The sequence below is a fragment of the Trypanosoma brucei genome, chromosome 9, assembly GCF_000002445.2.
Source record: "Trypanosoma brucei brucei TREU927 chromosome 9, whole genome shotgun sequence".
Classification (NCBI taxonomy): Eukaryota; Euglenozoa; class Kinetoplastea; order Trypanosomatida; family Trypanosomatidae; genus Trypanosoma; species Trypanosoma brucei.
In genome coordinates this window covers 3,013,288-3,039,951 of record NC_007282.1, presented here as the reverse complement: position 1 = coordinate 3,039,951, position 26,664 = coordinate 3,013,288, and the positions used below count along the sequence as shown (strand labels likewise).

The following is a 26,664-nucleotide window of genomic DNA, read 5'->3' as shown; positions in this document are numbered from 1 at the left end:
GCTCCTTCCCCCTCCGTGCAAAATGCCGTGCAATCCACTTTTCGGAAGCCTCCCTTTTGACATCGTCAGGGTCATCAGCGCACACAGGCTTTATCTGCGTGTGAAACATCGGTCGGCAGCTGTGGCGGAGCGTCGCTGTCTCTAGTGGGTGCTCGCGTGGCTCAATGCGGAGGTGGGGGTAGGACCGCATGATGCGGGAATGTAGGGCTCTGACTGCATGTTTGCTGTGGTATACTTCTTCAGCACTGCGCCGCAAACATCCGCCTCGTGACTCACACATCAGCATGAATTTCATGCTGCGCACAAGAGTGGCCGTCTTGAGTGGCAGGAGGTTTGCTTCCAGCAGAGAGTCCTCTTTGCGCGTCCCATGCGGTATGCCAGCTATGATGCGACTACCCTTGTGTTGTGCTGCTGCAAGGAGGTCGCGACTTCGTTCCGAAGCGTCCCAGTACCATACCTCAATGCCATACATGGTGTGTGCCTGTACGAGTGCTAGATAAAAAGCTCTCAGTACTTGTCGTCTTGGCCCCCATGTAGAAGCTGAGATGGCTGCTATCTGCAGTAGTCGGAAGTCCATCTTGCGTCTCGTTTCGGCTGCATGTGTTGCCATCCCCTGCAGACACTGGAATGTTACTCCTAGAAGCTTCGGTGTCCTGTCAGCTCCTATTCTTTCGCCGTCTAGTTGTGATGTAAGGGGGTGGCGCTCTATACACCCGAAGAGTGTGCACTCTGTTTTCGCTACGTTGATAGACATGAAGTACTCTTTTGACCACTGTAACACCACGTTGAGGCCGCACTATAGTGTGTGGTTGATGACATCCCTCTCTGTGTGCCTCGCAAGTAGCTTCAGGTCGTCTGCAAAGAATCTGTGCTGCAGTAACGGCACTTCTGCAAGGCGTTGGCTCAACGAGTTCATGACAATAATGAACATGATTGGGCCAAGGACAGTTCCCTGTGGCACTCCTCGCTCAAATGTTCTGCTTCTGGAAAGCTTCTCCTTGAATCTCACTCTGCCAGTTCGGTTACTCAGAAATGATACGCACCACTTCACAATGTGGGGTGATACCTTCATTCTGTGCATTTCCCTCGCAATTTTGTCGTGGTCTACTGCATCAATTGCCTTCTCGTAGTCAACGAATACAGCACCCGTACGATTATGGTGCGTGGGGCGGCAAAGGGCAGCACCGACCTGCAGGAGTTGTTCGAGTGTTGAGCATCCGGGGCGAAAGCCTGATTGCTGCGGCGTCAGCTGGGACTCAACAGTGTCTCTAAGCCTCGCGGCAATTATGCGCTCCATGACTTTGCAGAGACAGCTCGTGAGCGTCACAGGCCTGTAAGAATCGAGGTCCTCCGCCTTTTTTCCGGCCTTCAGGATGGGGATGATAACACCAGTCTTCCATGCAGGCGGCACGACTCCCGTTCGTAGGCTCTCATTGAATAGCCTCAGAACAACATTCAGCGCTGTTCTACCGAGATGTTGCAGTGCCTCGTTGTATAAGCAATCAGGTCCGGCTGCGGATCCACTCGGTAGCAGTTTGATCGATCTCCGTAGTTCAGCCATCGTGATGGGACTGAACTCACTCTCTGTCGTCTTTATGGGTGATGGTGGGTGTGAGTCGGGATGCCTTCTTGCTTGAGACGAGTACAGTTTACTGAACCTCTCAGCTTGACAGTAGTCCGTGATGGCCGCGTTATCAACAAGTACAGCCGGTGTGGTTAGTGGTCGTGGCGCATATACCTTCTTGACAATGTGCCAACTGCAGCGGTCTGACACCGCAAGTCTGGAGCATAGCGTGCTCCATCTCTTTTTTGTGGTACGGTCCAGGATCTGCTTACGCGTGGCTACCAACTTTTCCCTTCGGTGGGAGAGTCCGCATCCAGCAATCTCTTCATCGAGTTTCGCGAGCTCAGGTGTCCAATGTGGTGGCGTTGCTCTGCAGCCACGGGGGACGGAGAACTTCGTCGCAGTGCGGATAGTGGAGCTTAATTTCTGTTCCAGGGTGTTGACGTTCTTCTCTCTACCAATTTTCCTGCAGTACTCGTCAACCTTGAGACGGAAATTCTTCCAGTCAGCTTTTAGTCATGCGTACATGGGCTTTCGAAGCCGCGGGCAACTCAGTGCATCTGTGCCGTCTCCAACGATAACGTCGAAAAATATGTGATGGTGATCGCTATCGGGAGAATACAGCGATGTCCACGTGTACACTGTACAATTCCTTGACAGTGTCACATCAGGGGTGGACTCCCCGTGGTGGCGTGCGTACCTGGTGCACTCACCAGTGTTACAGACCAGAAACTGGTTGTCAATGCACCACTGTGTGAGGGTTTCACCCTTTGTATTTGGTGGGTTCGCGCGATCCTATGCCAACGCGTGTGCGTTAGCGTCTGCACCGATGAGCTGGGCACCGTCAGTCGTCAGAAGCGTATCTAGGTCAGTTGCCGTGAAGGTGTGTTTTGGTGGGATGTATGCCGACGTGACAGTCAGCGCCGTTCCACGTGCAAGGTGAATTGTTGCATGCACTTGTTCAATGCGACCAACAACGGCCATACCGGTCTCGACTGGTAGGTCCTCCCTCACTAGTATTGATACACCACCTCATTTGCAGTTACGAGCTATTCAGTGATGTTGGTAGCCAGCAACGCTAAAGCAAGCCGCCTCTCCAGGCGTCATCCTTGTCTCGCTCAACAGACAAAAGGCGATCCGCTCATCAACAAGGGTTTTGTGGAGTGCTAATCTCTTTCCTTGATATAGCCCGGCGCAGTTCCACTGCATCCCGCGCAACGACGGACTGGGATTTTTTTCCACATCACCGGACAGCAGCATCTTAGTGCGGATGATACTGCTGATGGCACGCTGGCACGTGCCCAGGGACGGACAAATGAAAAACGGTGTCCCAGCAAGACGCTGCTGATCCCTGTACTGTATGATGCCGTAGCCGGAGCAAAGCAGTGTTCCCCATGAGAGGAACGCTGCTGGCTCTTGGATTCCCCCGATGATACGGTGTACTGGACCCTGGCACCACGTTGAGGTGGCCGGCATCGCCAGGGTATAAAGCCAAATCCAGACCACGGCGAAACACATCGAAGCGGCACAAGCAATGCATATAGCACGGCGTGCATGGTGAATACTGAGGAGTAGGTGGCTGACCGAACCCCCGGCGGGAAGAAGCAATGAGAGAACAATAATACACGCAGATGTAACCGCAGACTATTTCTATAAAATATAGAAAATTAATGGCGATATCAAAAAACCCGTGTTGATATACGGGCCGGCGATAAAACAGTTTAAAACAAGCGTATCACATATAATGGTAACCGCAAGACCAAGATTAGCAGCATACGTCTACACAGAAATTTTCAATTTCGAACGTCTGAGGAACTCAGTATCACCACTCCAAAAAAAAAGGAAAAAAGGGGCCACGTGTGTGAGAAGCAACAGTGTTATCTTGTGCTTCGAAGTTCAGGGAAAACATAGGATGCAGAAGTTGATAGAAGAGAGTGAAAATCATAAATTCCATTTTTTTTACATTTACAGACCTCTCTAAAGTTTTTAAAAGCAAACAGGTAGGGAATTGGGAATGTGAAGGAAAGATGCAATAGTTATAGATATAGAGTGACGTATATTAGAATTAAGAGTTAAAATATACCTAAAACCAATATTTAGGACGTTTTTGAGCGTAATTTTATAAATCCAGTGTTCAAAGGATGCGTTGGCTGCTGTAGGTGTAAAAAAGACACCAAAAGCTCAATTAGTTTTCAACTTATGGAGATTGCCCATAGAAGGTCACATTCATCTTCTATAAGGCAACAAGATCATCTTACTAAACCAGCACAAAAGAAAAGCACTTCCATTTTATAATCGTTACCGATTCAGCGTTAAACAAAAGAACTCTAGCTTTGGCTACTCTAAAAGGTCGGAAAGGCACTGAACAGAAAATGGCAATCTTCTATAGCACCAAACTGTAACAAAAAAAACCAACGCCTCAGCTTCAACGCACATCCTTTAAAAAGAAGAAACTAGTAAACGTCGTAATGCCGCCACTGCCACAAAGACGCGGCAGTCATCTACAAGTGGCGATAGTTATTGCCATAGTTCTAACAACGCACACCGCGCGAGGAAACGTAGGAAAAGACGACAACGTGTGGTAGCGAGGTGCCCTCTGCGGCTTAATCGAATTATAAAATGACCGCGCAGCACTGGAGTCGAGCAAATCGCGGCTCGATACAGACCTGGCAGATCTTCTAGAGCTAAATATGTCGCTGGCAGATAGTAGCTGGCTTGACATTTTCCGGCAGCCAGACGCCAGGGAAAAGCCGCGTGACTTTCCGCAAGCAGACTTCGCGGTGAACAAAGATTGGCCCGGAAAGTGGCCGAAATAGAAAAGGGCGGCTGAGCTGCTATTAAAACCAAGCGACCAGGAAGACGCATTGACAAAACACAAACACCAAGCACTGACACAGGAGCAGCGTCTGTCAATACTGGAAGCAGTCGCTAGGATAGCCGCCGAGGCTGAAGCAATAGAAACGTTAGCATTAGCCGAAACCCCGGACAGCGACCTACTGACAGAAGATAAGGTCAAAACACTCATAAACAAGCAAGTGTACGGAGAAACACCAGCAGCAGAACCACCCACTGCGGCGGCGAAGCTATTTGCAACAACACCGGGTGGAACGCGAGAAGGCTATTGCGCAGGGACAACGACAACCAACAAGGCAACAACAGTAACGGCGGCCCTGATTTGCGTCTGCACGGCAGACGAATCTAAAGCCGGCAACGAACAAAAAGCCTGTGAACACACAACAGGACTGACAACTGACTGGAACCCCACGTCTGCACCAACGGCAACAGTAATCTCACAGCCTGTAAAGCTCTGCGATCTCAAAACCAAACATAGACTATCAGCCGCTTCCCTAGAAACAAGGTTAGCGGCAGTCACTGGATTGATAGCAAGGAAAAGCGGTCAAGCAACCCTAGGCAAAACGATCAACGGCGCATGCACAGGAAAAAAAGATGGGGGCATGTGTGTCAAGTACAGCAATCTCGGCACGGACACCACGGACAAAGTAACAGACATCCCGTGGGTCGGCGGACTCTCTGCAATAGCAACGCAGCTGAGACAGCACGAGCAAGTAGTGCAAATAAGGCGGGAGGCGGCAAGACAACTAAAAGCAAAAAAGCAACTAGTGCAGGTACTGCTGTAAAGCGAGCGGCAACAACAAATAGAAACAGCAAAACACGACAAGAGCGCACCCAAACGGAAAAGGTAACTAAAAACTGCGCAGCAATAAAAAAAGCAGCTCTCTGCAGAAAGAATGGAAACTGCAAATGGGAGGGCGGTGACGCGAAAGATGGAAAACACTGCAAATTTAATACGACAGCAATAAAGCAAGAAGCCCAAAGGGGAGCAGGAGCGGCAGCAACAGAGGACCCCAATTGTTGCCAGTATACTGACCAAGAAAAATATTCCAAGGCGCCAGGAAAACCTAAGGAGGGAAAGAAATCTGTTTGAGCTTGATTGATTTCATCGATGGACAGGAAAAAGTTTAACCAAAATTACGTATCCAGTTTCCTTGCAAATAAAAAATTGGTTTTTATGGCTGATGATTTTGCCCGAATGGTAATATTTTATAGTTTTTTGTTTAATTTTGTGAAAGTTGTTATTTTGAGATAATTTTCTAACATTTACAAAAATTTGATATATTTTAACATTTTTTTGTCAAACTTTGAAAAATTAAAAATTTAGTGAAATGTGTATGATTGGTTCCTATCGGTGTAAAGAAGTAGGGCGATACAGTATTTAAAATTTTGCTATTTTGTTTATTTTTTCTGTTTTGTTTACTTGGTCAATTTTACGGTTATCTTTTGTGGTAGTAGTAATAGTAAGGATAATGACAATAAACGAGTGAGAGAGAGAGATATCATGAAGAATATTATTAAAGGAAAGATAGAAAGACAGCAAAAGAAGGAGATGGAGTGCTCTCACGTGCATATGCAAACATGAAAATGCCAGTCACTATAAACAAGGAGATAATGAATTGATAATAAGGTAGAGACACAGCGCAGCATTAAAGCCAAGTGGAGTAGCTGAAACTGATATAAAGAAGCAGATGAGGTAAAAAGCATTCAAAAGGGCCACTTCCAATTTTCTCTGAGGAACGTTTTTGGAGAGTAAATTATTTTCCCTCTAATGGCTATTGTGGATAAACTGAAATATGACAAGGAGAGTGCAGCTAGTAAACGGCGTATGATTTGACTAAAAACGCGTTTCTAACCTGCAATAAGTGCTCGGAAAATGAAGAAACTAAAGACAGTTAATGATTAGAATAAACCTGGCAAACAACGATACACAGCACCAACGTTAAAAAGGTCAACAAAAAGCGGAATACTACTTCAATGCAACAAACAAAAAACAGAAATGTAAGGATTATTGCTTCACATGATAGTGTAATAACACTGAGCCTTAGTGGTGCCTACAACAAGGTGGATTTGAAAAGTTATTAGGTAGCAGCAAACAGTTTGTTGTTCTAGGATGATATCTTGTGTAGGTCTAAAAGGTTAGGTTAAATAGCATATTTAGTACACTGAAAACGAGACGCATTACAAAACGTCAATGTCATTCGCCTTATAAAATATAATACCCCTTTGAAAACAAATCATAAGCGATATTTCAACTTCATCACGGCTTTCTTTGTCGTCGAGTGTAAAGTCAACAAATAAAACCACAATGGAAGGGACGACACAAGCGCATTTAGAGTGAAAATTGATTGCACCAAACTTATAACATCAATGCCGCAAAGAGCACCTGACGCAAGCAAAGAAATTAATGTTGACTTATGGAGCACAACTTGGCGCTAAAAAAAAGAGGAAAAGTAGCACGATACCGCCACAAAAGGGGCAGAATAATAGGCAATAAACAGTAAAAAGAAACTGCTAATAAAAAGAAAACAAACAAGGCTATTTTTGCACAGCAATGGACGCACATGACTGATGAAATTATATTAAACATTGTTTATGATCCAAAAGGATTATAATATTAGCACAATATGGAGAAAGCAGCCGACTTTAGATCACAATACCAGCTTTAAAAACGAATGAGCCGCGATATTGCAGCGATAATTTATATGAAAGAGTAAAATTCTAGCAGTGATAGCGTTGGCAATTACCGTTCAGTAAGAAATGTGGTTGATATACAGCGGATATCAATTCAGGTGCCTTATAATCTCATAAGAACCAGAAAATCTTTCAGAAGAGGTCGAAGAAGATCAGTAACAAGATCTAAATAAAACAGCCAACAAAGATATACCTAAAGGAGAATATATAACGCTAACATGCTAAATAAGCACAACACCAAACCCAAGAAATTCACAAACAACACCTAACCACACTTCCCAAACCACACCCAGCACCCACAGCAAAAGTTCTATGGCATTTCAAACACGGAACTTCAGCTTTCTGATGCGGTTTTTTGTCATAGCCGTTCTCGCCATCGCGATGCCGCGACAAACAACCTGCGCTATCGGCGAACACAGCAAACAAGCGCAAAAGCTACCATCTGCGGCCTCATCGAATTAGCAGGTGAACGCTCAACAGTGGTAAAGCAACCGACCGCACTAGAAGACGTCTTAGATGAACTGCTGGAGCTGAATATGACCCTAGCGCAGCCAGCCTGGCTAGACTTGTTTCGTAACGGAGACAAGAAAGAAGAAGCAAAGGACTTCAAAGAAGACGACAAAACCCGCAAACCAGACTGGCGCGCGGTTGGAGGCGTGGAAAAAACAGGCAGTAAAAGTACTAAAGCCTGCAGAGGTTGACAAACACAAAGCTAAATACAAAATACAGAATATAAAACCAAAAAATCTGGCGACGCTACGGCACCGCATCCAAAAGCTGGCCGCGAAAGCGAAGAAATCAAACTGCAAACTGAAAGAGAGGCGCCGACGGGCGATTTTTCTGGATGAAAAGGACGTACAGCCGACCATCAACAAAGTTGTGTACGGACAAGATGGTGAGCCGGCAATAGGGGCTGCTCTGACAAAGTAGTTCAATAACCCAACGGCCGGACGAACAACAAATTTCGTCGGGGTGCTAAAGAGACGAAAGCAACAACTACGATAGCTGTCTTAACTTGCATTTGTGCAGAGGACGGCGGCAACGCCGGGAACCTGGCAAGAGCGTACACTGGAACAGCCCTGACAGGAACGTGGACAGCGTCAACACACCCCGGGAAAACCACCACAGACGAGGTAAGAAAGCTGTGCAACAAACCGCAAGCCTCACTACTAAAAACTGGCAAACTAGAAAGCAGAATCTCAGCATTCACCAGCCTACTCAAGCGAACGAACACGGGATCATTTTTCGGTGCACACGAAACCGCCTGCAGCGGTACCACAACTGGCGGCTGCGTCGCATACTCGACAATAACGGATACAGCCGGCGACCCATTGACCGACATTAACTGGGTCAAGGACCTTAATGAACTAGGGACCAAACTAACCAAACACGAAGAAGCGGTTGCAATGCATAAGACGTAAGTAGCTCAAATAAAAGCGATAACACAACTAGAAAAATGGTTAATTTATGAGGAAGACTAACCAGAAATTTCAGTAGTCGCTGCAGCACCGATAGGGCCGCGGAGCAACGATAAAGAAGTTGAAGCGAAAGTACAAGACAAAAAGAAAGAATGCGAAGCTATAAAAAAAGATACTGAGTGCAACGCCAACGATTATTTCACTTATCAAAAAGACGGCGCGGACAAGAAAAAATGCAAATTTACGCTGAAAAAACGAAAGAAAAAGGTGTCCCTGCAACACAAACTCAAACTTAGGGGATGGAAACAGAAACAGAGAAATGCAAAGGAAAAGAAGAAAAAGTATGTAAAGATGGTTGCAAATGGGAGGGTGAAAGTTGCAAAGATTCAAGTACCCTTATATATCAGAAATATTCTCTCATTTACGCTGATCTTGTGAGTTTAGTCGCATTTTATTATTTTTAAGGATATTTTCTCTATTTCATTATATTTATGAAACTTATGATATTTGCATTTTGAAAGGATTTGGTAAACTTTTCTAAAATTTATATATTTTATCACTTTCTAAATTTTTTAAAATTTTTCAAAAATTTGAACAATCTACGATAATACCCTGCTTGTACAAAGTAGTGTGATAATAGAATATGAAAAATGAATGTTATTCTATTTTTTTATTTTTTGTTCCGTGGATATTAGTTATAGTTATAATAGTAATAGCAATGAAAACGATGATTATGATAGAAGAGTGTTGTGAGTGTGTATATACTAATATAATAATAAAAATTATGGTGAAAGATGCATGAAAATTCAACGTAAATGCACTTAAAGTAGCTGCATGGGTAAAATGAAACTAACTGCGAAGCATATGCAGATGAGTCGGTGGTTGTTGAGGGGAACGGTTAAACTCGTTGCGTAGCTTGCACTCGGGGAAATGGTAACTGGAGAAAATGTTAATGTAGTTATATGGTCTGGAAGTGTGGAAAACTGAGACTTTTTAACATAAATATACTGGAGGAAGTGGAGGGAAATTTGTATAGAGGTTGATTTGGGGTAATTTTCTCAAACCTAGTGTGTTATCGTTGAAAACGAGGGCCTCAAAAATTAATAACGGCAAAATTGACAAGGAAGAGTAGCAATAAAGCTGTTATTATATCACAACACAGTGTAGAAACAGTAAGCTGTAGCAGCATCTACAAGGAACCGAATCGGAAAAGATATGAGGCAGGAACAAGACTCCTTATAATAAAGCAAGTAGGTCCAACATAGCAGGGAACACGAAGCAGCAGTCATTTCTCATAAGCGTTTTGTTGACCCATAGCTTCCTATATGGTTAACTTTGAAAGAAAGCAACAAAAACATGCATAGAGCTGTAAAAATAGCACAAATGGAAGAAATGGAGACAGTTAAGTCCAAAAAAGATGGAATCCCTGAAAAAGAGCAGCAGTAAGTTATTCTCACTTCACATGGTGTACATGCACAAAAAGTAGAATGAAACACGTATAATATGCAGCTGAAGTTAATGGCATAGAAGTGGCTGCGATTGCGAAGAAGGCGGTGCTGAGGAAGAATGAGCAGGAAGAGCCGATGATACACCAAATTCCATACAAAATGGATGGAGAAACAGTAGAAGTGACTGTCACTGTGGTTTTTAGGCTGATAATGGAAGACGGCGCTGACCACAATATTTGACGACAATTATTTCACAAAATGAGCGTTATTTTTTAATGCATCAACAGCAGGCACGAGCAGACACCAAACTCGCACTGAAAAATGGGAAACTCAAAAATTATTTGGATTGTTAGCGATGTTCTATTAACTGGAATTCACAAAGCGAAACTTGCCACGCTCAACACAAAAACACCCCACTTTTCCAGGAGAGGTAAAACAACCCATCATTCCAACGCCAAACAAACACATACCATAGACAAAAGAAAAGAAAAGCACGGATCAAACCACAGAAGAGGAGCACGCGCAATCAAATAAAGCTCTCCAAAATGACGCTGATCATAAGCATGGCGAAATTACTCGCCATAAGTTTTTTAACAAAGATGCCAAGAGGCGTTGTAAACGTTGGGTAGTTCAAGTTATCAATAAGGGTAACAATAGCATACAACAGCGCAGCCCATGTAGCGGAGTGAGGGCACCTTTGCAACAACAAGATAACGAATGAATTGAATGCAGCAACGGAAAATGACGCGGGAGAAATGATACTCCGTATTTCGCTTGCAAATGGAGTCTCTCTTGCAGAAATAATGTTACCGACTGTGCTTTTTACTCCAGTGTTGAATCTTAAAGTACAGAAGCATGCGTCAATAACGCAGAAGCGCATACGAGGGACATTTTATAATTACAACCAAGGACGATAGACAATCGTTGAAGCGGAAAAAGGCTGAAAAATACGACAATTTTTTTAACTACGGCTCGCTTTAAATCTTGAATGTTTTGGGTTTTGTAAAATGGTGTTGTCATTGAACACACGATACCTGAAAACCTTCAGACTATGCACCGGTGATCAGAAGCGTTGAAGATTTTTTGAGGTTCTAAACGCCAATACAGTATTTCAAACTGCTCAACCCCCTTTCTTACCGAAAACCAAGCAAACACATTAACCATTCAGTACAAAGTGTAACAGTGGTTGACTCTAACAGCACTTTATATAGGCGCACCTTCCACAACAACCCTCAACACTGAACCTAAATTCATAACACCATTAATACGAATCGAACATCCCAAGATCCAACCCAGCGGCCGAAACTGCTTAGCAACAGCAACTGATGACGGTTCAAGCGTGTAACAGCGTCTCAGGGACAACAATCAGATCTGGCATGAAAAGCGTAGCCACAGCTTTATTATTTCTATGCGTTGTTCGTCCAGCCGGCGCGTCCGATGGCACTGCGGTGGCAGCAGTTTCTGACGAATGTGGCGAAATTGCGTACCTTCAGCACCTTAAGTCACACGACAGTCGAGTAGCAGGAGATGCCGCCCAAAGCGTTGCTACACTGACACATGAGGCACATATCCTAACTCTGGCAGCAGAAAAACACCATGGAACAATAAACGGAGCTAAATATGCGTTTCTAGCAGCGATAGCAGCGGACGCAAAGACGGAGGCAGTGCAAACAAAGTTAAGTCAAGCAGCGGGACCGATAACATCGACTGCTGCAGAGCGAGCTCGAAGGAAAGGCCAATTAAAAGCCCTACGGCACTTAAATCAGGCAACGACAGCCGAGTACGGCGAGACAGCTGTCAAAGCAGGGACACCGACGACCATAATTGGAAGCGCGGACCTAGGTGTTACCGTGAAAATGCAACTAAATACGGCCAAGGCGGACAAGTGTTTCCTCGAAGCAACCGAACCAGCCGATATCAAAAACATCGTCAGCGAGATAGCGAACAACGACAACTACAAGGGGGTCGACGATAGTTCATTCAGGCCACCACAAGCCGAACTACAAATGGCAAGCCGCGGAAACTCACCCGCCTCAATGACCAACTGCGAAAGAGGCCGGTGCTGCGGCGACGGTGCGGCCATGACAAGCACCAATTTCCTAGGGCTCGGCACCGCTACAAAGGGACAAGCCAACACATTAACAGCCTCAACCGAACCGTTCAAAGCTGGCAACCAATGCACGTCGCCAAAAAAAGCGACAAGCGGCGACGAAGCCGTAATAAATAGAAAACGGACAGCACATTACCTGTGCAACGCAAGGCAGATACAAACGCAAACAACAAGTTCAATCAAGCAAACAACGGTCGGCCAGCTGAGAGCCAGCGAAAAGGCCAACAGACTCGCACTAGCGGCACTAGGTCAGACTCCCAAAGAAGGAGACAACGAACAAGGTAAAAACGCAGTGAAAAAACTACTAGGCACCGATGACAGCAAAACGCTTGACAAGTTTTTCAGCGCCCTAGAAACGGTCGACCTGCAGCTAAGCCAAGACAAAGGAGCAAGCAAAACGAGTATCAAAGCAGCGGGTGAAAGCGACAACTATGGCTTCGCACTGGCATATTTCTCAGGCCAAGCACTCAAGAGAACAGAAGAAGCAGCCAAATCAGTAACAAAAGCAACCCAAGCAAAGGAAGACGATTGCACAGGTAAGAAGAGAACTGAATGCAAAGGGGAATGCGAGCTGGACGGGGAAATTTGCAAACCCAAAAAGAAAGAGGATGGAGAAAACAAAGAAAAAACCGGAACCACAAACACCACAGGAAGCAATTCTTTTGTGATAAAAGCTCCTATTCTGCTTGCACTTTCTCTTCGAGCATAACACTTTTAAGAATTATCGGTAAAAGATATTTGTACAATTTTATGGGTTTATAAAATTTTGTTATTTTTAAAGAACTCACTAAACTCTAATATATTTTAACACTTTCTTGATGGAAATGTGAAAATTAGTAAAAATTTTAAAATTTAAAATTTTAAATTATAGTTACCTATTGGCGTAAAGTGGTAGTGTGGTCAGACATGAAATTGAATGATATTATAAAATTTTTCCATCTCGGTCTATCTTCTTATTTTGATTATATATGAATATTAGTTTTTGCTATAATTATTTTTATCATAATAAGAGAGTGTTGTGAGTGTGTATATACTAATATTATTAATAAGATTTGTAGCGTCGACTGAATTAAAGAACAGAAGAGAACCACTTAAAACAATAAAAGTATCCAGTGAGAGGAAGTAAGTGAGAAAAAGTAAGATGAACATGCGAAGTTTCAAACGCAAATATAACGATGGGTATCATCATACACAGAGAGATATTGACGGGGAAATGATAAGAGAACTGAGTGTATCGCATATTCCAAATTCAATTGTTTCATTATTAGAAAGAGGGTTAACGGGAAAATGACTATAAAACGTTAAATAATATGCTGAGTACGCTACCTGCACAACAACGTAGACCGCAAAATGATACATCAGTAAACTATGCCCGCATTTCAGGCACAAATTAATAGATGTAACTGCACAGATTATGGTAAGAGTATATTTTAAAAATCTAATGGAAATTCTAATGTAAAGACGTTGAGGAGCCGTCTCCCCATAGAATGATCTTTTTGTTCACTGATAAAATACAGAGGATAGAGTAACGTTTTATAACTAAAAGGGGTAAAGTGTATCAGTAACACGTACACAAACACAGAATTAAAGATCACCCACACGTCCCTGATAACCTGAAACAGCAGATAATGATTCCTCATTGAACAACATCTTTTTTAAATGAAAAGAAAAATAGAAACTAAGAACTAGATACAGGAGATAAACACGTCTTACAAATTAGATAAGAAATACAGGATAGCAGCGTCCCCCTTGACAGGAGAAATCAGCCAGTGCATCGCAAAGCAAAGAACACAGCGCATCAGGAAGGTACCAAAGGGACCAATGCTCAAGCAGGCTGCAACGATAGCTTTGATACTAACACAGGGACTTGTGCAGGCGGCGCCCATAACGACACCGGACCCACTGATAGCGAAGGTAACAGACCTCTGCAAGGAACAGTATTACCTAGCCGATGTCAAAAATCAACTACAACAGAGCCGGTCTAGGAGGGCGCGGGAAAGGCGGGAACTGGAATCAGCAGCCACAAACTTCAAACTAGCAGCACAGGCATCACCACAAGCCGAAAAACGATGCCAGTACGGCGCTCTGGAAGCATACGTGCAGCACATTCTATCCCAAAATAAGCAGGAAGCTCAGACAGCCGATGAAAATGCTTTAGCCGCAGAAGAGCAGCTGGCGGTCCACATAGGCAAGCTCGAAGCAGCACAGGCGCTCTCACACACGATCCTTGCCGATCCGGGCACAGGCCACGGCGCGGAAAGCGCCACGGTGCTTCGGATAAACCTCAAACGACAGTCAGGCGGCACGCCGATCTGCACAACTGGACGCCGTGGCCACAATAAAACTAACAGAAGACACAGCTCTTCAGTCCAGTTTATTCGACGACTGGCTGAAGATTTCAAACACTGCAAGCTGCACGTCGGACGGCAACTACGCAAAAACATTCGCAGCCGCAGCTAACAGCTGCGTACTAGACAACAATGAGCAGCTTACCGCACAACAAGCCACAACGAAACCTAAACCGACAGCAACAGACGCCCAACTTTTTAGCAGCAACGACCCGGCAGCAAGCTGCAGCGAAGCAACAGCGCCAGCCGGGACTGAACCACCAGGAAGCACAAAGCGGATAAAGCACACACTTTGCCAGGCGCTAAAAACATATAAAGCTTCCCTGGGAAGCACAGATGCGATTTCCGGCCAGGTACTTAAGCATAGCAACCTCGTGCTTAACTACCTAAGGAACTGCATCCCAAAGTACTCCAACATCAAAAAGCCTGAAGATGCAATAGAGGCGAAGGCTTTAATAGAATTTGTGGATAAAACATACGGCGAAAGCAACGAAAAGTTCAAAGAAATGTTCGTCACTCCACTCACAACAGCCAAGGCAGCAATTCGCTTGAATGAAAAAACAGAGCCGAAAGAAATCGCGAACATGGTGTCAGTGGAAGATAGAGCCGCAGCAATAAGCCACAATGAAGGTATGAGAAACGCCAAGGAACTTGAAGCCGACAAGAAGAATACAGTAGCCACTCCAGCAACAGATCTGGCCAAAAAATCAGAGGATTGCAAAGGCGAAAAAGACGAAACTAAATGCAACAATAAGGGTGGATGCGAATTCAAAGATGGGGAGTGCAAAATCAAAGTGACAACAGCAACAGAGACAAATGGCAAGACTACAAACACCACAGGAAGCAATTCTTTTTTCATTAAAACTTCCCCTCTTTTGCTTGCATTTTTGATTCTATAATTAATTGTTAAAGGGTTTTTCCTCAAATTTATGAATTTATAAAACTTGCTATTTTGAGAAAAATTGGTACACCTATTGTAACACGATATATTTTAAGGATTTTTGACGAAAGGTTCAAGACTATTGAGAATTATAGTATAATGTGTATCACGGTAGCATATGTGTACAAGGTATTATAGTTGTAGGGTATGAAAATTGATTTCTATTCTCATTTGGTTAATCTTGTTTATATTATGGATATTGGTTAGTTTATAATAATAACAATTTTAGTAGTGTGTTGTGAGTGTGTATATACGAATATTATAATAAGGGTGGTGGTTGTACAAACCTAAAAGTTAAGAAAAATAGAATCACTTCAAACAATTGCATAGGCAAATGTGAATACGAGAGGGAGTGAGCAATGGAAGGGGAGAGGAAAGGAAATCGTGTATTTGCAGTGCCAAACTCAAAAACTTCGACAGTCATAGACTTACACATTGGGATAAAGATAATAAAGAAAAGGGAGTGGCATGGTTCAGTGTATATATTGATGAGATAGACATTTTCTCTGCAATGAAAGTAAAAGAAAGCTAAAAGAAAGGAAATAGTTTCGAGGGAAATAAATGGATGAGCTAGACCACGGTGCAAACGCACATGATACAGGAGGCGCAAACATCGATATCAATTATTTTGCTTACAAGTAGAGAGATGGACATGCAGAGAAGAAAATAGTTGGACCGTAGTTTTTAGTCTGATGATGCAACACAACGTAAAATGTTGAGAACAGGGGGCGGCAATTGTTGAATGGATGAGGGATATTTAGTGTCGCAAGGAATAAAGAAGTGGGACACAGGGAAAGAGAGAGTAGAGCCTATTTTGAACTTAATACGTAAACTAATTGAATACTATCAGCTATTATCACTGGAGGATTTCCGTTTTCATTCGTATGTAAAACCTTGGCAAAACAACCACACCAGAGCTTTATAGGGGGAAAGTGTATCAAGGCAATTTTGTAGAAAAGAAAAAACCACAACCTTCATACACGAACCTAATTGTGCTGCAATACTTTTTTTTTTAAATTTTCTTCGTGCCTTCGTGAGAGTTTCCCCCCACTGGCGCGGCCATCAGCCATCACCGTAGAGCCCTGAGATGCTATCGGTCTGGCAACTGTGGTAGAGTCTCCCTTTTTTTATTCAGCCTAACACACTCTCTATAATTTTTGTTGTAGCTCCGCAGTTGAACGGAATACAGCAGATGGGGCGAGAAGCCACCCAACCCAGACTCTCCCAAAGATGTCAATTAGCAATCCTTTTGTTTTGATTTTTGTTATTCGTTTATTATTCTCTTCCCCCTTTTCTGTTTCTGTTGCTTGTTGACTGCATACCCCCTCTGTCTCTGAGGGTGTCTGGACTATTCCTACATCCGGTGCTTTTCCTGCTACCTCCACACTCGGCAATAAGGGGGAAAGTTGCAGAATGGAGAGTGGGTTGTATGACTGTTACATTAGGTGAGGACTTCACCTGCGGCCGGCTCCGTTCAACCGCAATGAGAAATTGCGCCAGCCTTTTGGAGAAGCATACATCCTGCACACACACACCTTCTACCGCAAACCTGACACGTAATTCCTTCAAACCGGGACAGCTCATCAAGTGCAGCGACGTTTCTTTGCAGTCGCCGCTTTCGCTGGTAACAGCGCGCTCTACCTTCATACTGTGCATCTTCTTTTGATGTAGGATGAGGCCAGTTTTGCTAGCACACTGCCTTCCGCATGTCGGGCACACCAACATGGATGCGTTTGTATGCGGGGAATCAGTGGCACACAGTTTTGTGCTTTTGCTGCATTTAAGCTCGACTCCCTCACCTTTGTGGAAAGCCTTACAGTGTCGGATGAGGGAGTCCCCGCAACTGAGCACTTTTTGGCACACACCACACTGCACCTCCCCTTCCCCGGGACGTCAACGTTTCCCTCATGGGCACGCTTACGGGGGAATTGCACCACCACCACAGTACCGTCCTCCTTCACTATGCTTTTATATTTGAATTTCTTGTATAGTGACAGGGAAGAGCGTGTACCGAAGCTCGCCTCGCACAGGTCACATTGAAATGGCAGCTTCCGTGTATCCTGAGAGGCTGGCGCTGCTGGGGCGCTACCATTTCCTTGCACTGAGTCCTCGTTCTCTCGCCCCCTTTTCACGCGGCAACTACCGCTGCCTATGCCATGTACTGTTCTAAGGTGGTGTAATAGTCGGCCTGGCACTGCGAATTTGGAGGCACAGAGGGTACAATGAAGCACCTGCGGTCTCATCGGGACTCGTGTGCTTGATGGTAGAGGAACGATCGCCACCACTGGAGGGGACTCCGGGGGGATGTCCACTCCAGGTGTTGCATCACCGTATTTGATCCTCCGGAGGGCATCAGCTCGCACAAAGCCGTGTTTGTTTACCATGTGCGTTACAGCACTCGAGCGGCATTGGTATGTGGCATCACATTCCGTACACTTGGTCGGTTCGGAGGTTCTCTGAAGAATGCGTGTCACAACAGTTGGGACCGTTTGTATTGTTGGTCCTATCGCTGCATGTTGCGGGTTACACCATCGGCACTGTGGAGGCACACTCGGGTTAATCTTTCGCAACATCCATCCATAGTGCCTTGAAAACCCAACCCGAAAGCGTGCCAGTGCCGTTTCTTCTTCCCTCGTCAGTTCTTCTTTATGTTTTGTTGGAAAGTGGTTGCCCGTGATACCAAACCTATGAGTGTTATCATGGACTTCTTCCGACCTAAGCACTCGCTTCGCATAAGCAATGATGTCGGGGATCCATGTGTCTCGCAACTGTAGTAAATCAGCGGTCTTTTTGGCCATTTCGTCACAAACCTCATTCCGTTTCACATCACAGTGGCCGAACACAAATTGCAGCCGGATGCGCACCTTCCTTCTCTGAACTTGAAGCAGAAGCCTCCATAGTCGTCTCAGAATTGGGTCCGTTACGGCTAGGGGGCCTGTCTGCAGTGCTGTTAACATTGACAGCGAGTCAGAGAAGATGAACAACCTGCTCGGTGTGCTTCTGTATGCCGGAAGCCATTCCAGCAGCCGTTGCAGTCCTATCTCTAATGCTACGCATTCCGCTCTGTAACTGCATGAGAGTTCCCCTGCTCCCGTTTTGGGTGCGCAAATCAGCGTGTTGTTTCTATAGAGCAGGGCAGCTGCTCCGGACTTCTCACCGAGGGACACGGATCCATCAGTCCACAATTCGTAGTGCTCTCGCCGCGGTGGCTCCTTCCCCCTCCGTGCAAAATGCCGTGCAATCCACTTTTCGGAAGCCTCCCTTTTGACATCGTCAGGGTCATCAGCGCACACAGGCTTTATCTGCGTGTGAAATATCGGTCGGCAGCTGTGGCGGAGCGTCGCTGTCTCTAGTGGGTGCTCGCGTGGCTCAATGCGGAGGTGGGGGTAGGACCGCATGATGCGGGAATGTAGGGCTCTGACTGCATGTTTGCTGTGGTATATTTCCTCAGCACTGCGCCGCAAGCATCCGCCCAACGGAGTGCAAAAAAGTCGAAGCTGATGCTTCCGATAACGGCTGCGTACGTAAACAAGTTCAAGGGCAACTTATCTTCCCTCATGACGACGATCAAGCCTGCACTCGAAGCGATTGATGCCAGTGCATACCTGTCTGGTAGAATAATGAAAGCCTAGAATTTTTAGCAGGCCTTCATTAAAACAGCAGCAGCGGCAATTCTGCTGGCTGCCTGTCCGCCAAAACCTCGAAGGTCATTGAGCACAAAGCCAATTTACCAGGATGTCCAAATGGTAGTCGTTCAATGACAGCCACAGCCCATGTGGCTGGCCTTCAGTACCTAACAGCTAGAGGGTTCGTCAAACTGCCAACAACTGTGAGCACAACCAACCAAAGGGTGGCATGAAGCGCGAAATGCGATATACTGGGCACACTAAGCGCCTACAGCGCGCTTAACACTGCCTAAGCGGCGAATAGGGCAACAGTACTTGCACGATACATCTACCTAGGGTCTAAAAGCCAGATGTACACACTAACAGACCTAACAAACATAGGCATAAACAGGAAAACAAACGAAGCGCCTCATTTTCAAACAGCATACGAAAAAAACAAGGAATACACACCGTTAGGCAAAGCAATCTGCGATATCATGGAACTTTCATTGGCGGGCATAACGGACAAAGGGACAACAACACAATTATTCGCAGAGCTGCTAATGAACAAAACCGGCAAAGTTACAGAACCGGAAACGCAAAGAGTCAAACAAAAAATAGAGAAAACCTACAACAAGGGCAATGACTTCCAAAACCACTTGTTCGAGAAGGCAACAAAAAATAAAGTCAGCAAAGAATCAGCCGGGCAAGAAGGAAGCGACCAAATCGAACTCGAAAACGAAGAAGACATAGATAAGCTTCGGAGAATATTAAACTATTACAGAGCACAAGCGATAAAGAGGGAACTGATGGCAGCAGCTACAGGAGCAGGAAGCAATCAATCTTGCACATCTGACACAGAGCCAAGCAAAAAAGTGCCTTTCAAGGAAGATTGCAAGGAACAAAGAGACCAAAGCGCCTGTGAGAAAGCGGGATGCAAATTTTATAAAAACAAGCCCGATGGTGAAAAGTGTATTCCCGACCCTAAAGGAAAAACAGACACAAAAGATAGGGAAGATAGGCAAAGAACCTCGGCTTCCACTTGCGTAGGGAAACCCCAAGAGCAATACAAACAGGTTTGTAAATGAGATAGAAGAAAGTTCAAAAATTCTAGTTTCCTTGTCAACAAGAAATTTTCTCTGGTTACTGTTTCTTTTGTAAGTTTATAAGTATTTTAAATTTTTTAATTATTACAAGTATTTTCTATTTCAAGAATTTGATAAAATTTGATATATTTTAAAACTTTTGTAAAACCTTTGTGTATCAGTTAATTTTTTGTTAAAGTACTAAATTTTAGTAACTTCTATGCTAGGGGCATGTAGAAATGAATTTTAGGTTGAAAAGACATGAAGAATGAGAGCTATCCTCACGTTTTTGTATTTGGTTTCTTTTATTTATTTTATAGATATTAGGAATAATTTAGCTTATTGTATAATAGTAACAGTAATAATAATAATAATAATAATAATAATAATAATAATAATAATAATAATAATAATAATAATAATAATAATAATAATAATAATAATAATAATAATAATAATAATAATAATAATAATAATAATAATAATAATAATAATAATAATAATAATAATAATAATAATAATAATAATAATAATAATAATAATAATAATAATAATAATAATAATAATAATAATAATAATAATAATAATAATAATAATAATAAGAGGAGAGTGTTGTGAGTGTGTATATACGAATATTATAATAAGAGCAGTAATGATAATAATAATGATAATTATAGATGAATGTTATGGGTGTGTATCTAGTAATGTTATAATACTTTCACAAAAGTGGGGAATACTAAATGCACGCTAGAAATAGAAGCAGTTCAAAGGACGGCGATGGTGATTTTCGAGCAAATGATGTAATGTGAACGAACAAGATAAATATTATTACAGGAAACGGTAAAAAAAGAGAGATGGAGAAAAGGCAATATGCAGAATTTGAAGCATAAGCATAACGATAGATATAAAGCTATACGAGGCGGTGGTGCAGGCACAATCATGGAGAAACAGAGTCCAGTGCACAAAGAAAATAGATGTTGCTAATTTATCGACAGCCATAACAGATGATAAAAAAAAGAAAGAAAAATGTAGAGCGAAAAAAAGAAAACGCGAATAAGCAGCACAGTGGAAAATAATATATCAGTGAGAGAAGCTAATGATAACACAAATTCTACTACAAAATGAATAGATTCTAACGCAGAAATGATGGTAGCAACTGTTTTAAGTCTCACAGCGGACCCTAATACAAAGATGTGAGTGGTAACAAGAATAATTGAGAAATTTAGTCAGGGTTGTGTAATATCAAAGTCTATTTATCATTAATTATAGTACTGGTCAAAACATTTTGCCCATAAGATAATATTATATGTGGAAATATTTTAAAAGATAAACTACCAATGGATTACCGTGAAAGGCAGAGGAGGAAATAAAAACGTAGAAACTGCTAAAAACGGTGTATATATGTTGCGTTTTATGGACATTATAAGTAGTAGAATGTTTATTCTAATACTTCTCCAATTCTGTATGAGTATTCTTCGCAGGAATTCATTCCTTTCGAAGGGTGAGTAATTCATATAAACATTGTTGGTAAGCCGCAACTCAAACCTTAAATCAATAAAATGGCAAAAGAAAGGTACTTTCTGGACCCAACTTATCCATTATAAAATGCTTTTGACACAAATTACTATCAGGTGATCCCAAACAAAACGCAAGATCAATTTTGTTCTGTAGAGAAAAAAGAATTACTTTGTTTTTTAAAGTGAAAACAGGACGACAAAATTGGCATATGATAGAAGCCATTAAGAACCATAAATCATATATCTTGATTTTTTTGATACAAGTATAGCAAGGTATAGTTTAGAATGAAATGTGGAGATTCTTATGCTTAGGTTGAGTGTTTTTTAAACATTCTCCAACTAAACACGGCACTTGAAACGCAGTTAAAAATTTGTAGACTTGAACTGACAGCGAAAGAAATAGCACTTGGAAACTATAATATAAAGGATTAGATCAGAATTTAAAGAAGCTTATAATATGAGAGAATCGGATAGAAATTTTCACAACCGCATTTGGCTTTAGATGGCAGTCAAATGTAACAAACAGAGAACTATCCGCACAGGAGAACTCCCAGTGGCAACATGTACGCGAAGCTGAAAAAAGGAAAATAAAACCCGTGGAAAGATTTGACTGTATACTCCCTAAAAACTCTACTAACGTTGCGGTATGCGCTTCAAAAGGCCGACGAGGCCAAGAATAATTCAGCTCCTCGCGTATTCAGCGACCACCGTAATAACCCAAAGAAACGTCTGAAAGCAGCACATGTAACACCGTTTTGCTACACAAGGCGACTGGAACCAGTTGCGATTCAAGCAAAAACAAACGGTCAGCAATACTGATCAACGCCGCACTGCAAATCGAAGCGGAAGTAAGCTCAAAATATTGTTTTCATAGGATATTGTAACAACTCAAGTCGGGGCCCAGGAGCGGTTTATTGGAACAGGTGATATATTTTTTGGAAATAATGCGTCAAACCTCCGTTATGCGATGCAATGGACTAGTTGACAAATGTGTCACACCACCGCTTCTAAACGTTCTCTTCTTCCGACGACAGAAGTTAAAAATGTCGATCCAACAAGGGGCCGCAGCACTAGTGGCCCTGATAATGCTAACAACAGACAGAGTCAAGGCCGTCGCAGACGAAAGTGAGGCGGCACACCGTGCCATGTGCGCCTTGACCGAAGCAGCATCAGCGACCTTCACGACACCGGCCGGCTCGCCCGAAGCTGAGGGACTAAATGACAAGATACAAGCAGCGAACATGTCCGTAGCTGATGCACAATGGCAGGCTTTGTTCGACGATGGCGCAGGGTCGAAACCGTACGACCAGACCAGCGGAGAAAACAGGACGCTAGCAGAAACCCTTGGCGGTCAAGAAAAATGGGACGGCTGGCGCAAAGCTTTTGCCAACATCAAGGCGCTCAACATAGGCACGAAACCGCAAGGAGAATACCCAAAAATCACGAATGAGGTCGACCGAAAACTTGCAAGGCAGCAATTACGGGCGGTTGCTGCACAAGCAACCCAGCTTGAGAGGACAATGAAGCCACTAAAAGCTTTCTTATCAGACGAAAAAATCAACAAAATAAACAACAAGCTGAGCCAGGCACTTTTCGGAGGCAGCGGCGAACTGACAGAACCAAAACTGGGCGAAAGCATGGGCAGCGACGGATCCAGCTGGAACAACCTTTGCAAAGCCAAAGACAAACGCAAGTCGGTAGCAGGGGATTTTTTTTGCATATGCACAACGAGCAGCGGCGGAGACAAAGTCTGCAGCAACGCCTATGACCACAACACCTTCAACGACCAAACCGCCATCACCTCGGGATGGAGTAAGCTACGCCAATCGTGCGGCACCCGAGCCCCGGCAACCGCCTCACGGACAACAATAGCAGGGGCGATAGCGCAATGGCGTGGGGCACTTAAACAAAAAACAGACGGAAGCAGCGACCTGAGCGTCTGGCTAGGCGCTAGCAGCAACGCAGGAGCGGCTTGCGCAGGAGCAGCGACAAACTCATGTGTAGACTACAGCGACTTCTTCAAAAAAACAGGAGGCCAAGACCTAAGCACACTTCCCTGGCTGAATGCGCTCACAGAAGCAGAACGGCAGCTAAAACAAGCAGAAGAATCCGCCGCTGCCGTTAAATCACTTGACGCACAGATGCTGGCGCTACAGGCTACGACTGTTGAAATATATTCAGCCGCAGCATCCGGTGTACTCGCCAAAGAAATGACAATAGCCATACCCACAGCCCCACCTACACAGCAGGAGCTGCAACCACAAACACAGAAAAAACAAGCAGAGCTTGCAGAGAAAGAATGCAATGCAGCTGGAGACAACAAAACTGAATGTGGAAAGAAACCTGGGTGCACTTACGACGCAACAAACAAAAAGTGCACATTGAGTGAAGAAACCAAACCAAGCAGCCGCAGAAGCAGCAGCAAAAGAAGCAGTGAGGGAAGGAGAAGGTAAAAAGGTAAAAGGTGTTCTGACCGCAAGAAAAAAGACTGTAAGGCCGCGAATTCGGAACCAGCTCCATGAGAAACACAAAAATGCGATTGAATTGACAACACATGCAAAGACTCCAGTTTCATTGAAAATAAGAAATTTTCTTTGCTTGTTAATTTTTTGAGTTTTTTAGCATTTTAAAGATCTTGAGAATTCTAAAATTTTAGGAATTTTTGCTGTTGTAAGAAATTTTTATAAATGTTAACACTTTTGCAAAAGCTTTACAAAATGTGCAAATTAGTAGAATTGAGAATTTGAAAAATATAAAAATTCAGTATGATAGTGGCTATAGACGTAGAGCAGTAGGGTGATAGGTTTTGGATACGGGCGATATTTTTATCTTGTTTATTTTGTTTATTCTATGGCTATTATTTAGGGATATAATGATTATAATTATCATAATAATAATAATAGGAAAGTGTTGCGGGCGCGTGTATATACCAATATTACAATGAAAATTGTGGTAAAAAGTAAATGAGTGATGAATATAAAATATTTTAAACAATAGAAGAGTTGAAATGGACGTAAGTGAGTAAAAGAGATAACACGATTAATGTTATTAGAGAAAACACGGAAATACAGAAAGAGAGATGGTATATTGAACAGAAGCAGTTGCGAACAAAAACTGAGGCTAGTCATAATCATACACAACGAGATGACGAATGGAAAAATAAGGGAGAGACAAAGTTCAGTGACCAGGTTAACTTCTGGCGCTATGTTATGTGCAAAGTATCGGAAGTTACGGGAAAGGTAGAAACAAAAATATACACCGAAATATCTGGATATATGACACTACATTTCAGAGATTTCACTACCTAAAAATGTATTATTTTCTTGAAGATGAGCCAGTAACTAGAAGTAAGGAGAAAGAAAATCCAGCACCCAAGCAATAATCCACTGATCGCAGCCAACAGTGCAGAAACTAGCAAAAACAGCACCAAAGTTTGAAAGACTGGCAGTAAACGGAAATACGCACTGAAGTATAAACGTTGAGAACAAAAAAAGGTGGCATTGCTTCAAAAGTAGCTAAGACACACTGACACTTAGTATCCCTTTACACTCGAGGTAATTGTCAAGATTATTGAATAGAATCAAGTATTTTGTTGTTTTTCTAGAACGAAGACAGGTAGAGACGTGGAAAGTGCATCCCAAATGACGGAGGCAGCAGACTAAAGGCAAAATGATTTAATAGAGGTTAATTGAATCCACCTTAGCTTATATAAACCACAGTAGCCTAGCTGTTCTACACAAGGTTCTTGTTCCCCTAAAGATTTTGCTCTCTTTATGTTCAAAAAAGTCAACAAGAATCACACAAGTAGAAAAATAAATATCTCAAATGAATGAAACAGGAGTACTTAAGTACTAAATGTAAGTAGTCTCAAGGAAACTAGCAGCAGCAATTCTTATTCAATGTTCATAATGTCCATACGAAAAACGTAGGATGACACACATATAGTATGGATATGAATTGACTGTTCAGTTAGAAGGTGTGACTACAAAGGAAGTTAAAAATTATTGGTGCGATCAACCGACAAGCCTCAAAAATATATATATTTCACTCAAAATAGATAGATACAGAAACGGAGATAATGGTGACGATTATTTTTTTAATCCGTTTGGGGTTCCTAATATAAAGTTATAGATACCAAGAAATGTATTGGATAATTGTGAGGTGCTATAAAAATTTCTTATCGTATTTAGTAATAATGGCCAATATTGTTGGAAACAATATAATATTATCGCTGAAGCATTTGGAAAGAGACCTAATAATGGGTTACTGTGGACAGGAAGAATGAAAGAAGGAAGTACTTATCACAGGATGTTTATGCAGGGTTGATTTATGAATTAGAGGGAATTAACAGCAATATTCCTGCACCTTCGTATTGATATACTGGACACGCATTAGGATATTTTAAGGAACAAGTAATTTACATAAAGGTTGTCAACGTTGAGCAAATGACATTTGTTACTAACAAGTATATCCGTTAAAAGAAGACGTCCTGGTGCAAATGTGCCGGTGTTAAGACTGAGTGGAACAAAGACGCCTAGAATTTCAAACAAAAGAAAAAAGCGAACCTTTTTTTGTAAAAATAAGCAATGTTACATTGTTATTCCACAAGCGGCACCTGGAGCCAATATTGCAGTAAATAGAACCATCAAACACCATTAAGGCTGAAATTTTAAATATAGAGGCTTTTTAGATTATTTGCAGAAACATAAGGGTTTGGTGACTGAGGGATAAATGAAAAATTCGATACGCCTGCAGCGGAAGTGGAAAAGATTAGTGTAAATGACTCTAAGTGAGATACAAAGAAACATGGCAGAAACTGCCAGCACCAACGTTTAACAGCCCACATTTTTCCGTCCGATTCACAGGTTCACATCCGCGTTTGAACTTGAGTGTCAGAAAGCCCACAACAGCAACGAAGTCCCATCATTAAACAGCAAAGCACCAACAGCCTGGAGTACCTGCGCAGCTTCGATCAAATGTTGCGGAGTGCACAACCCAAAGTGACATCGAAAACACAAGTTTTCAAAGTGCTATCATCGATCCACACAATAAGCACAACAAAAGTGCAGAATCATCACGGCT

At 43.0% G+C, this 26,664-nt stretch overlaps 3 protein-coding genes and 5 pseudogenes across 3 annotated transcripts, besides 12 other annotated features; 6 read left to right on the top strand and 2 right to left on the bottom strand.

The window, feature by feature from the left end:
* Window positions 1-3,040: part of a repeat region that runs on past the window's edge.
* Window positions 2,803-3,048: a repeat region.
* Window positions 3,049-4,032: 984 nt separating this feature from the next.
* On the top strand, window positions 4,033-5,627 carry Tb09.244.0020 (annotated as a pseudogene).
* A 1,796-nt stretch (window positions 5,628-7,423) lies between these two features.
* Window positions 7,424-8,993, top strand: Tb09.244.0030 (annotated as a pseudogene).
* A 74-nt stretch (window positions 8,994-9,067) lies between these two features.
* Window positions 9,068-9,121: a sequence feature (AT_rich).
* A 173-nt stretch (window positions 9,122-9,294) lies between these two features.
* Window positions 9,295-9,315: a sequence feature (AT_rich).
* A 1,188-nt stretch (window positions 9,316-10,503) lies between these two features.
* On the bottom strand, window positions 10,504-10,857 carry Tb09.244.0040 (hypothetical protein, unlikely; the record flags this gene model as incomplete). Its single annotated transcript, XM_822681.1, has 1 exon — window positions 10,504-10,857. The coding sequence occupies one exon, from the start codon at window positions 10,855-10,857 to the stop codon at window positions 10,504-10,506; it is 354 nt and encodes a 117-aa protein (XP_827774.1).
* Window positions 10,858-11,302: 445 nt separating this feature from the next.
* Tb09.244.0050 (variant surface glycoprotein) lies at window positions 11,303-12,796 on the top strand (the record flags this gene model as incomplete). Its single annotated transcript, XM_822680.1, has 1 exon — window positions 11,303-12,796. One exon carries the CDS (start codon window positions 11,303-11,305, stop codon window positions 12,794-12,796), a length of 1,494 nt encoding a protein of 497 aa, XP_827773.1.
* A 120-nt stretch (window positions 12,797-12,916) lies between these two features.
* Window positions 12,917-12,957: a sequence feature (AT_rich).
* Window positions 12,958-13,908: 951 nt separating this feature from the next.
* On the top strand, window positions 13,909-15,334 carry Tb09.244.0060 (annotated as a pseudogene).
* A 300-nt stretch (window positions 15,335-15,634) lies between these two features.
* Tb09.v1.0980 (hypothetical protein, unlikely) lies at window positions 15,635-15,811 on the bottom strand (the record flags this gene model as incomplete). Its single annotated transcript, XM_822679.1, has 1 exon — window positions 15,635-15,811. The coding sequence occupies one exon, from the start codon at window positions 15,809-15,811 to the stop codon at window positions 15,635-15,637; it is 177 nt and encodes a 58-aa protein (XP_827772.1).
* A 578-nt stretch (window positions 15,812-16,389) lies between these two features.
* Window positions 16,390-16,634: a repeat region.
* Window positions 16,390-18,817: a repeat region.
* Window positions 16,651-18,815: a repeat region.
* A 37-nt stretch (window positions 18,818-18,854) lies between the features above and the next one.
* On the top strand, window positions 18,855-20,149 carry Tb09.244.0080 (annotated as a pseudogene).
* Window positions 20,143-20,173: a sequence feature (AT_rich).
* A 251-nt stretch (window positions 20,174-20,424) lies between these two features.
* Window positions 20,425-20,667: a microsatellite.
* Window positions 20,668-20,702: 35 nt separating this feature from the next.
* Window positions 20,703-20,741: a microsatellite.
* A 1,884-nt stretch (window positions 20,742-22,625) lies between these two features.
* Tb09.244.0090 lies at window positions 22,626-24,212 on the top strand (annotated as a pseudogene).
* Window positions 24,213-24,451: 239 nt separating this feature from the next.
* Window positions 24,452-24,484: a microsatellite.
* Between the last annotated feature and the right edge of the window lie 2,180 nt (window positions 24,485-26,664).